General features: G+C 41.6%; 1 protein-coding gene across 2 annotated transcripts in view; it reads left to right on the top strand.

The window, feature by feature from the left end:
* LPAR1 (lysophosphatidic acid receptor 1) overlaps positions 1-13,170 on the top strand; it is a 137,541-nt gene that overhangs the window by 50,869 nt on the left and 73,502 nt on the right. For both annotated transcript variants that reach the window (XM_019555073.1, XM_019555071.1), the window contains exon 2: positions 4,000-4,169. In XM_019555073.1, the coding sequence (XP_019410618.1) occupies positions 4,110-4,169 (60 nt within the window). In that variant the 5' untranslated portion in view covers positions 4,000-4,109. The remainder of the gene's footprint in view (positions 1-3,999; positions 4,170-13,170) is intronic.

Below are 13,170 nucleotides of genomic sequence, written 5' to 3'. Positions count from 1 at the left end.
GCAGGGTAGTACTTGGTAGTACAGGATAGTACTACACGTATGCCTAATAGAGTCATGTGTATAGATGCTGAGATGTCTACAGCAGAGCAAATTAGCCTACTCTGCAGTAAATATCTCAGACACCCCCCCCCATGTGCAAACGGGGTGTTTTGTTTTGGGAGGTCTGTTGTTTTTTTGGGGGGGCGGCAGCAGAGATTAAATAACGTGTCACTTTCCACTCAAAAAATAATTAATTGCTTCTTTTAATCTGCTTTCTCTTCTCCTGGCTAGATCCTGCAAGGTACCAAGCACTTCCATTTCCCAGTGCAAAGAATGGGAATTAAAGACACTTCATTATCTGTGAGAAGATTCTTGTCATCATTCAGGATTAGCTGAATAGTCTGCATATTGCTAGCGTGCAGCAGTTTTATGATCTGTCTCTAATGCTATTAATCAAAGTATCTATGGTCTGAAATAAATGAAGAACCTCATATTGATATGGACTGCTCCCAGGTCAAAGTTCTAGTACAGCCTTTTCAGTTTCTGGATGATGGTATTGTTGACACCCTCTGTTTTGCTGGTGATTTCTGAAAGAGTAATTTATTTAAAATCCGTCTCTTGCATAACTGTTAAACTTAGGTTTTGGACAGCCATACAAGTTAAGCCCTTCCCTCTTCCCATGCATCAGCTGATCTCTAGAAACTGTTTTGTGTATACCCCAGTAAATAGAAGCCTAAAATGTGATCATTTACCCCTGAATGAGGTATATTACCCTGGTTTAGTTTCTGCTTATTGTGGAATAAAGTGGATACATGGAACACAGGTACCATGGATCAGCTGATGCACAGTAATCCCCACTCTCTTTCTAACACTGTAATTTTGTTTTTCTGGCTGCATCCATATTTGCTAAAATAAATGATCTGTGTAAGCTTTACAAGTGAAGGGAAATACATAGTGGCTGTACATTTAGGGATTTTATATTCACTCTGGTAGCTTCAATTTATTTGAAGAAACCTTTGAACAAATAATTACAGATGCCTTGTCTGTGTTATCCCCAGTTAAGCTTTAATAATATCTGAGGAATATTACATTTCTAATTGTGTCTTTATGGGTTAAGCTTTTTGTATACACGTTTCAGTGACTCAAACCAATTTAAAGATGAGTTTAGGTCCGTCCCTCCTCCCCCCCGTGCCTACTGACTTGGCATAGGGAGGAGACAAGGACAGCTTTTCATCTGGTAATTGGAGTTAGGTGAATACCTCTGTTGCAGTCCATTTGGTTCCCTGGAGACAACTAGCAGCAGAACACCTTGCTTGTGCTACTTGTCTTCAGGGAATGCCTGTGCTATGCGCCCGTTAGAGCGCAGCAGGTTACCTTGTGTGAGTAGGGGAGGCTGGGGCCAGCACTGGGCAGCCAGAGTATAGCTCTGGCTGGCCTGGCTCTGGTTTTTGGTGGTGTGTGCTGCTGCCACGTGCACTGCCCTGTTTTTTTTTGTCATAGGCTTTTTTAACCCCAAGATCTCCCGGGGTCAAGAAACCCCCCAGCACCACAAAGTAGCAGCATGAGGAATGCCTGCATGCGCGGTGCATGATGCTACAGACGAGTCTGTTGTGCCACATACCACACGTTTGCGCTCATCTGGACATGGCCACTCTGTTTTGAAAAGAGATCAGGAGGTTTGAAGTGTTCTTGCTTTCCTCCAAAAGCTTTTTTGGAGAGGGACCTCCAGGTCATTTTTTGGGAGGAGTTGAACTAGAGAAGAGAATGCTTACTGAAAAGTTATATAAAGAAATTGGAAAAACTGAACCTTGTGCCTCGAAGATGGTGTAGTTAACTATACATGATGTAAGACATTCTGGGGTGTTTATATAACTGAAGCAATGATGATGCTTTATGAGGAGGAATAATTCCATAATAGCATGAAAAGACTGAATTAAAAAAAAACCAAAACAGCCATGACTGATTCAGAAAAGCATGTGGAGTACAGCTTTCCTACGTTACTTATCTGCTCCTACTTGGCACACTAAGTGTATCTGGGCTTTGAAGAAAATAAATTAAGGAGAGGAAAATGGTCTCAACCTAAGCGATTACACAACAGTCTGATAAGTGCCAATTAACTTTTCTTTGCATATCTGTTGGATGCTGTGTATAGTTAATAGGAACATTTTTCTGTAACTTCGCACAAGAAAGGCACTGCATGTGATGAAGTGAGCCGAGGCTCACAAAAGCTCATGCCTTACATCTCTGATTTAGTTAGTCTATATAATGTGAATCTACCCTGACTTCTGCAGTTCTAGATGCAGTCAGCATAAAGTGTCTGTAGAAATTTGAAGGCTGGGGACAGAAGTTACACATCAGCCAATATAAGTGATCAGAAACTGGTTCAAATCTGTAACGCAACAGAAGTTTAGTGCACATAAACTGTTTCAAACTGGCTGAAGCCAGTTTAAGATAAACCTGGATGGATGTAGCACCTCCCCAGCATCTTCCCCCCTCCCCCCACGACTTTGCAGGGTGGGCAGGCTAGCCTTGGCCCAAGCTGTCCACTGCAGCTGAGCAGGAAGGCTTGCTTTAGCACCCCTTAGCTTCTGGCCTGCGCCACTGCAAGCATGTGGGGCATTTCCACAATCAAAAATGAATGTCTGTTCACTTGCTTATCAGTTCAATCTATGCAGCATAGACTAACCTGTGAAGATTGAATTGATTCAGTCTCAGTCTTTTTGCCGAACTATACTTAGCATAAATGTTTGTCATGTCCACTCATATGCAGCAGGTGGTTGTAGGAGGTGGTAGTTTTTATGTGCGAGTACAATCGCTAAATGCCATTTACAAGAGGTAAGATTCTGGAATTTCTTAGACTATTTTCAGGTGACTTTTCATTCCTTTTTACTCTTTCAATTGTTCTTTGTACATAATAGGAGGGAAAATGTTTTTAGCATCATGGTATATAGACTTATTCTGGTTACGTTTAGGTGACTCAGTGGTAAAAGTACCACTGCAATGTCCACAGTGCCACCACTGTGATTACTATTTCTAGAGTTCTGTCAGTAACAAACTGTTGGTGGATTGGCAACAACAAAAGTCTATCCTATACACATCCAGAAAGAGGTCAGATTTTAATGTTTTATGAAAAGGGGTATTGTAAGTTTTGTCATATAACTGTTAAGCACATTTACTGTCCTCAAATAGAAACTCCATTGAAATATTTTCTATGCTTAATTCAGTGCAACAATGGAAAATATATGAGTGCTTTAGAATATCCATTGTACCACGAGACAGTCTTTAGATTGGTTCTTTGTGCTTCCCCGAGGAGATCATAAACAGTTAAACCCCAAGACAAAGCTGATGGAAGGGATTTATTTTTATGTACAAAAGTGTTTTATTTTGGATTTAAGCGATTAATAACAACACAAATGTAAAATGATTGCAAACTTAGAATTTTAGGGGAAAGATGTACTTCCTTGTATTCTCTGGGTTCTTTACCTTCAGTGTCTCTGAACTTAATTTCACTTTGTTTATTTTTGATGACAAGTGTCTTTCCTTCAGAAATGGGTATTGAGCAATAATGTTTTATGTATGGCATTTCAGCTTTTCTGAAAACCATGAAATTTTTAAAAAATTTAGCACATTCCTCAATATGCATGGATTCCTTTAAAATATTGAGCAGGTATTATGAGTATAGCAGTAAAATCACATGGGAGAGCTATTCGTCATTCATTTTTCACTGTTGAAATTAAGTAACTCATTATTGTGTTTCTTGATTATACACCATTGTCTTGTAATATTTAGGTAATATTTTGTAGAAAAAAAATCTGTACTATTTACTCTTCATACATGCTCTTTGAAATGTCTCCTGTGAATCTTTTGTAATTGATCCAAATAATTGATCTTCTTTTTGTGCAAACTAAATTAATTGTAAGTGGGTCTTGAGGCAGTTTGGGGACCTTTTCCTGAGATGGGGTGATGCAATGCTCATGCAATTTTGTTTTTGCTCTAAAGAGCTTTTTACATTCTTTCTAGGAGCAAACGGCAGCATGACCAAGATCTGAATAGCCGTGTCAGTACATCAACCAGCAGTCTTTGAGTGTGAAGGAAGGGCTGAACAAATATCTCACATCTTCTGAGCTACCATGGAAGTCCCTTCAGATGAAGTGCTTTCCTCTATGATGTCTCATCCCCAGGTAATTGAGGTGAGTAGAACAATGTGAGACAAAAGATGTAGTTTATTCTGTGTGGGAACTGTTTAAGGCAGTTTCCTTGATTGGTGGGTCTGGCTTCAAGTCATCAAAGCAATATCACTCAGAATACTGTATTAGGGATGCACTCAGCACTTGCTGAAGAATATCACTGCTCTTTGTAAGAAGACGTTGTTAGATTTAAGTGTTAATAGCTACAGTATTTTATTAATAGATTCTTCTTCATGTTTATACAGATACCAAAACAAAATCAGAATATCAGTAGCATCAAAAGGCTTAAATCTGGATCAGTGCCCATGTTTGTTAGATGTGATGAATAAGCAATGGAAGCCTTGAGTAAGAGGCTGTCAGGAGAAATTTCAGGTTCACTGTTCTTAAAAAGCTCTATTAAAAGTTTGGACCAGAAAGCTCAATGACATTATTGTAGGGATTTGAGTCCATTTGAGAAGTAAACTCACTTTCTGTCTCCAAATATTTTCTGCATATAGTTACTTCAAAGGATGCTATATGGCCTTTCAGCATCAAGCCCTGAACATTGGGTCTTTGTGTTTATTCAAGGACAGAAATTGTCACGAACTGTATATTTAAATTTTAATGGGGACCAAGCTGGTATCCCAGAAAAGCATTTTGTATATGTGAAGTCCTGATGACTTCAATAGGATTTGATTGCATGTTTAAATTTTAATAACCTGCCTGCAGTTAAGTGCAAGCTTTCCTAGGGAGGGCTGCTGTACCTAATTAGGCTCTAAGTGAAGATATTTATATCCAAACATTAGAACATTGCTTTTAATCTTGGTTGCTTTTGTTTGTTCAGCTGATGACAGTGAATCACCCATCAGTTTATGACAGCATGTATGCCTTACATGAGTTGCTGAATATGGACGGTAACAGCCTCAGTACCTATAAAGTGACTGACTGTAAGTGGGTCACTTACCTTGCTTCCAGATACAGGCTGAAGGTTCTGGCTTCGCATTCTCTGGCCAGGTCTGTTCTTTTCAGAAACAGCTTTGTACCCACTGGGTGCATCTACATGTGCAATTAATGTGACCTGATAAACTCTGAAATATGCTGCTCCTGGGCACAACAGCACTTTGAACTAAGGTACAGCAGCCCTGGGCTGGCAGCAGGCTCAGAGGGTCAGCCCTGGGCTCTGGGTGGTGGCATTGGGTAGTGAAGGGGCTGGCTAGGACACAAGAGTGCTGAAACTGTGTAGCTGATTCCCCTGAGCCTGCTGCCAGCTCAGGGCTGCTCTGTCCTGGCTTGAAGTGGTGCTGTCCCAGTTACCATCCATAAGTGCAGTTAAATGACTCTGCTGTTAGATGGTAATGTCCTTGACAGTACTATCTTATGGTGGAGTTAATTTACTGGTGCTCATGTAGACCAGGTGCTTTACTGTGGAGCTAATTAGTCAACTCCTAAGTAAAGTGCACATGTAGAATGCACCCACAGTCTAACCACAGCGTCAAAACAAACAAGCCAAAAATGGCCCATCCTTATTCATACACCAGGAGACAGCCAGTTTCAGCTTGGGGCTTCTTCCCAGCATAGCAGCCTGTCCTCCTCCAGCACTCTCTCTCCTGGAGTTTTTAAGTTTCCTGGTGGCTCCACCCTTATTAGTAGATTATCGCTTCTACCTGGCCCCCAGCCAGGCATACTATCAGCTGATGACTTCCTGAAACTGGCTTTCAAGCCCTTGAACGGCTGAGGACTTTAGAACTATTTTCAGAGCTGAACTTCTTAATAAAAGATTAATATATTAAATGAGACTTGTGATTTCAGTCCAGGAAGGAAAAGTGGCATGTTGGGGAAAACAGCAGTTTTTTACTGCACACAGGTATGATCTCTCAGTGCTGGTGACTGTTAAATGTCATCCTCTTTGCAGCACCGTTAAGCTCTGGGCAAACTTTTTGCCTGCCTTGCTACCTGTTGACTTCAGTGCACCCTTGTGGAACTGATTAGGGAATCAGGATTCTACTTAATGTATAAGGTGTAATGACTCTACACCAGCTAGTACATAGCTGGTTAGACATTATCACAACAATCTTCAAATCCCTGAAAGGCAGTTATAAAGAGACCGGAGTTAGAACATTCTCTGTGGCAGTAGGGAATTAGATAAGGAGCAATGATCTTCAATTGTAGTAAGGGACATTTAGATTGGAGATTAGGAAGAACTTTCTTACTGTGAGAGTGGTTAAGGATTGGAACAGGCTACCTGGAGACGTGGTGGAATCTCCATCTTTGGACATCTTTAAGAGCAGGTTAGACAAACACTTGACTGGGAATGATTTAGACAGAGATGATCTCAACTTGAACAGGAGGTTAGACTAGATAATGTCCTGACATACCTTTTAGCTCTACTTTTTCTACAAGTTTATGCTAATTTGGTTTATGGACAAATATGCATATTAGCCACTTACAAAAGCGGGGACCAGTGGCGGGAGGGGGAGAGTTAACTGTTACATCTTCATGGTTTTGTTGTGCTACATTTGATACCACTTTAACCTTGAATAAAGCAATGTTAAAGTTGGAGTGGTTTTGCTACTTTTGTACCACTGCATAATCCCTTAGATATAATAACAGCTTGTACTGGTATCCTTTGATAACAGTACAATTGTCGCAACTGCCAGTACCTGGAATTTTTTTAATTGTTTCTCTCTGTGGGCTAACATAAGGCCTTTTTTCTAGTAAGTATGAACATAAAAACAAAATGGCTGGGGGGGGGGGCATTGACTAGATTGGAACCAAGTAAAATAAAGCAAGAACCAGACTAAGTAGCCATGGACTTTTGCTTTTGTGCCTTCTCTGTACCTTGAAAATCACAATACTTCACTAAAATATACATTATTCTGTCTACAGCAGAGGAGATGAAAAAATGTCTGGTGCAGAACTTCAGAAACTAACATTTTTAAAGGTTTTCTTTTCTTTTCTTAGAAATTGCCTTGCATACCTCCACCATGTTTTGTGAACATTAATTCACAAAAGCTATTTTGCTGCTTTTATTTAACACACTGCTTGTCAATGGAATTGGCTTACCTTGTGTTTAGTGCATAGAATTAGGAAATGTAAGGACAACATTAAATTTGCTCAGAAAAAAGCAAACAAACAAGAAACAACAAACCCTAGCCTATGCTATGGGATCCTCCACCCTGAGTTCCTCTGCAGTGACAGAACTCTTTTTTTAAAGCTGGCAGGGTAAGTCTGCCTTTGCTGAAGAGAATATCTTCTGCTGCTGCCCAACACATGTAAAAACTCCTGTGTCTTCATTCAACTGCCATGGTCCCCTCAAACTTCCGTGGGGTGGCATCTGCTTGTTGGAGCTGTGCAAAGTCATGAGAAGGACATGGGTGTCCTGGCATCTTGGGGGTGTTCGCTGTAGTCTGCTGCCAAAACTTGGAGGCAGAGCAGTGATAGGTGAAGTTAAATTCTTCCTGCTTAGGGGTCCACGAGCATGGACTACTGTTTCTTTGTGGGGTTGCCTTGACATTAGTAGGACCGTGAGGGAAGGAGCTCCTGCTTGTATGTTCTTTTGCAGGATTAGGGCCTGTAACTGTGCTGGATGGGAGTTTCCTATAAAATAAAGCTTGTTGTATAGTCAACCGCATAAAATTATTGTTTGGACCAGGGAATTGGTGACTCTCAGAAATTTTAGAAATTTGGTTTAGTTTCCCAAAATGGATGACTGGACAGTTTTCAAAATAATTTGATAGTGTGGTACTATCATTGACTTCACACAGGTTTTAATAGTTTCATAAAGTCTCATAATAGTTTTATAAAGTCTTCAGAATTATCCAAACTTCTGCTCGCTTACCGTTCCACATGACCACACTTCCTGCTCGCATACTTTTCCTTTCTAGCATCCAGTTACCACAGATAAAAAATTGTGATTAAATGCATAGATTTCAGGTGGGAGGTGTTCTTAATCAAATTTAGATTTGATGGGTAAGTGACAGTGTAGGAAGGTTTGCCAATATGAATCAGTTTACAGATCTGGTACAAAAGATACCTGTTCCAGAACTTTGTCCATTAAATAAATCCATTTCCAATAATGCATTTTTTATTTTTCCCTATATGTTTAAAATAATATATAGCTACATTCCACAGTTGGAACTAATTTTCTGTTTTCAAAATGGTGAACACACTTTCTGAAAGTGTCTTGTTAGAAGTAAAGAGCCAAGCAACAAAATAAGAACAAATTGATTCACAGTTCTTCAATTTTAGAGGTTTGGATAGGAAGTTTTAGATATCAGTCTTTCCTGTCTCCCCCACACACCACCTCTTCAGCTGTGTTTTCCTCTACAGCTGCATGTATGCAAAAATACCATGAAGAAATAAGCTGTAGAAATCATTTTTTAGCTTAAGAGTGTAATGGGTGGAAAGTTAGAGCACTCTGCAGGAATCTGGAGAAGTATTGTAATGTGCCTAGAAGGCTATGTAGTTCACAAAAAGAAAATATTGCAAATGACCTTCCAGATAAGATGACTTATCCATAGAACAACTAGATGATTTTTTTTTAAAGATGTGAAGGGGTCAGGAAGAGAAGAAAAATATTATATTTTCCCCTCATGAGAATGTGGAAGCCAGTAAAAGCTTATCCATTCTGTTTACATGTGAAAGGTTTGAAAAAAGATATGTGCACTGAGACGGCTTCAAAGCATAAAAAAGACCATCGTCCTTTTTTGTTTTTGTTTATTTTGAATTTTGCTTTTGCCAGCAAAGAGGGTTTTGCCAGCCAAAGCCACTTAGCGCTAGATGTAAGTGAATACATATAAATAAATAGCCTGCAATTGTTCTAAAGAGAAATTCAAAAGAGAGGGTTCATTATACTCTCCACTCATACATAAATGCCTACCAGAACAGTCTCCAAAAACTGCTGTTTCCATTTTTGAAATGGGATACATTTCTATTTCTCTTTCCCTTTGTTTCTTCCTAGGTTCAAGGAGACTTACTAATGCTAGCCTTAGAAAGCAAAATTTATTAAAAGTATAGTGATGGGTGATGTGGGTTTTCCATTCACTATGGGAAAAATATGGATTTTTCTTCTTTAAAGAGAAAAAATGCAGGAAATCATATGTTTCACCTTGCAAGCTGGCAGAGTTCCAGCCTGCAAGGGCCTGTTTAGAGATGGAGGGAGCGGGGCTCAGCAGGCACCACATGCGTGTGTGTGTAGATGCATACATGCAAGTGGCCAACAATGCAGCCAGGCAGAGGAGAGCAGCTCACCTTCAGGTGAGTCTATGGGAGGAGGTATAGGTGATGTGAGAAGGAGGTGGGGGGGGGGCGGGGTGCAGATTGAGGTGCCGAGGAGGTGTGTGGGGAAGCTGCAGTGCCTGGCTGAGGGAGTGGGATGGAGCCAAGAGTGGCTCATCCGGGGGGGAGCTGGGTCCCCACTGCTGCTGCTGCTGCATGCATTCCTGGGGAGGGGGGAATGGGGGTGGGGCATGTTCCCCCCACCCCGATTTGTGTGCAGGGAGGGGGTGGCTGTAGGCTGCCTGTGGGACTCCCTGCCCTGCTGCCCCTTGCAGCCCAAAGGGTGGACTCAATACAGGAGGGCAGGAAGGCTCAGCACAGAGTTGTCCCCCACTTCTGCCAGGCAGGCAGGGGGTGCTTCACCAAGGCAGCACAGCTGGCATGGGGCTCCTGGTGGTGGTGGCAGCACCGAGACGCTCTGCCCTCTTGTGCCAGAGTCCCTTATGGGCTCAGCTCAGGTCAGCTCTTGCTAGGCCCCTGAGGGGGGAGCTGAGCTCTTTGCCCTGCTCCAGCTACAGCAGTTGCTGCCTCCTGTGTGCAGCAGCTGTATCTGGGGTACTGCTGGGATGGGCAGCAGGCTGTAGGCCATGGCAGCTGGGTACTCCCTCCAGCAGGATGGGGGAGGCAGGGGAGCTATGGGTTGGGAGTGACAGGCACCAGCAAGGGATGGGGGACTGAGTTGGGAGTGTGGGGCACCAGTGGGGCTGGGGGCAGCAGGGTGGGAGTGAGGGGCACCTGCGGGGCTGTGGGGGCTGTGGCTTGGGAGTGAAAAGAAATGGCATGGGCAGGGCTGCTCAGCACCAGAAAGCTGCAGCTGGACCCATGTCCTGGTGAGCAAATGGGGCAAGGGGAGTTCTGTTTTTCTATGATGAACCAAAATCAAATACCAAAATATACAGGTTTTTAGTTTATTATTATGATTGAGACACTGGTTAGCTTTTAAATTGCTTTAAAATTGTAAATGCAGTTAAAGCTCTGTTATCCAGCACCCATGGGGAATGGGGGGTGCCAGTTAATCAAATATGCCAGTTATCTGAGAGGCGTCTTTACCTGTTCAGGCCGTTACCCCTCCCGCTGTGTCTGGCGCACCAGGGCTTTCACTCCCTGGTGTCAGTGTGCCGGGGGACAGGCGGGAGGGCCCTGCACAGGCTGCTTTGCCGTGGGCTGTGGTCCACAAGGAAGAAGTGGGACTCGGTGAAACTGGAAGTGCCATGGTGGGACTTCCGGTTTCGCTTTTGCTGCATCGATCTGCATGCCGGTTAATAGAGCGTTCCAGATGGTAAAGTGCCGGATAACATAGCTTTTACTGTATATCAATTTTATTGTGTTCAACTAATACATACATACATACATAGTGACATTTCATTTTAATTGCAGAAAAACACAGATTTGGGGGTTTTTAATAGAGAATTTTGGAAATATCAGAGATTTTGCGATATTTAAGGGAAAAAAAACCAGGATCTTTACATCGGAAACCGGTCTATACCCATAACAGAAGAGAAGTTCAGTACACACAAACTGGTTAAAAAATGGCAGAACCCAGGCTAAGATTTGCCCCCCATACCAAAGGGCGAATGTGTGTTCTGCTCGCTGCCAATCTCAACTACACTAATTATGGGAAACTGCCTAACTTAGCACAATTATGCCTTGGGCTTTTTGGATGTCTGTACTTAGCCCTAAGGTTAGCTGGAGTTCTTCTGCCTCCACACTGCTTGTTTCTGAAGAACTATAGAAAGGTAGTGCCCAACTCCTCTTTGCTTGAAGCCAGTTTCTTTATAGAATACCGCTTGTTTCTAATGCTTAATCAAGAGCACTTGAGAGGGGCCTAATAGAGAATGGGGCAAGAGAGCTAATGCTTCTGTCATTTAGACAGCATTGTTTGCAAGATTGGGTTTGGTTCCCAGTTCCTGGATCCAGGAGAGCGACCTGTATAGCATTCCCACCCTCCCACCCCTTACAGGTGAGTAAACAGATTTAAATCATTATCCAAACAGATCTTTGGTGGTGTTAAAACAGTTGGTAGGAGATAACAAAACAGAAGTGGTTCTGCAGGAATGGAAATGAACAACCTGTGATAAAACATCAGTTTACTTGGTTAGAGGCATTTTACAGGAGGAACTTAAACACGGGTGCGGCTTTTTCTTACTGCAGAAAATGAAATGGTCAGGCATTCAAAATAAATACCCACAGTTACAGAATAGAATAGTGTCATGTCTGATGAACTTCTGCTTGGCTTGGCACAAATGGGTCACTGAGAGTGAGCCCATTTTTGTTACTATCACAGAAGAGGGGTGGATTCTGTTATATATTCCTTTGTATATCTTGCTTACACATACTTCATGAAAGCATTCATCAAAGCAAAGTAAAACCAGACTGATCAATGCTGGCTGCGTATGCAAAGGTCCAGCCTATTTCCAAGAAAAAAATATTTAGAGGAGTAAACATGGAGAAGGCATTATTTCCATTTTAAAAACTTGTTTTCCTGCCAGAAGCTAAAAGTCCTAGATTAATTAACATAATTATGAATAAACTTTTTGCTTACCTGTTACATTCTACCACATACTTAACCCCTGCATGTACACTCTGGATCAGGGCACACCCAATATACATACTCTACTTTTCACTCCAAAGCAAACCCCAGCCAGGGTGGATTTGATTGATTTAAAGCAAATAGATTTAAATCACTGGACAGGAAGCCTTGATTTAGTTGTTTTTTTTTCTACAAAAAGTGCATTCTTGTTGTTTGATATAACTTGCATTAAAATATTCCCAGACAGGGTCTCTTTTATGGCCTGACAAGTCTGATGCTATGATAGGTTTTCCCTTCTACGACACCACTTCCTCACTAGATCTCAAATCAATGGAGAGGCTTTACTTGGTAAACTTATCTCTCAAGACTTCCAGAATATTCTGCTCAAAAATGTCCCTCTTGTTTCTGCTGCCCTTCCGTCCTTGCATTTATTTCCAGACTCCTCCTCTTTGCCCAGATCTCCTCCACCCCAAGCAATCCTCTATTCATTTAACTTCTTGAAACTTTGCACTTTTAGAGAGAGGTAAGGGCTTGACTGTGTACACAAACTTGCAGAGACAATAGGGCTGACAGGTAGGTAATCAGGTCTGTTATCTCTCATCTCCATATACTGCAGTTAACAAGGATGTTATCTCTGGAGACACAAATCCACAGTTTGAGAACTGAAATTAAGTATCACAGAGATTCTTAATGGGGTCTTCTAGACTGAGCACTGAGTCCCATTGGGTAAAGTGGTTTTTTTTCATCTTTACGAACCTCTAGAGGGTCCTATGGGAACCCCATAAGATTGGACCCCTAATGTCCATGTTGTGACCTATTTATGAAACTTTTCTAAAAAGTTTACATGAATATATTGTCTCAAATAGTATATAATTAGACGTTACAATTCCTAATCCATGATGATATATTCAAGCTCTAACATATCTTGTATTAAAACTATATATAGATTTATTTTTTAAAACAAAGCATCTTAACAAAAAAGGTAAAAATATGATTAAATCAAAATCTGATTTAAAGAAAAAATCTGGGTTTGATCATAGAATCATAGAAGTAGGGTTGGAAGGGACCTTGTAGATCCTCAAGTTCGACCCCCTGCCTGGGCAGGAGAAAAACTGGGCTCAAATGACTCCAGCCAGGTTGGCATCAAGCCTCTTCTTAAAGACCCCCAGGGTAGGAGCCAGCACCACTTCCCTTGGAAGTTGGTTCCAGATCCTAGCC

Source organism: Crocodylus porosus, unplaced genomic scaffold (genome assembly GCF_001723895.1).
Source record: "Crocodylus porosus isolate Cpor-Errol unplaced genomic scaffold, CroPor_comp1, whole genome shotgun sequence".
Lineage (NCBI taxonomy): Eukaryota > Metazoa > Chordata > Crocodylia > Crocodylidae > Crocodylus > Crocodylus porosus.
This window is presented reverse-complemented; position numbering and strand designations above follow the sequence as displayed.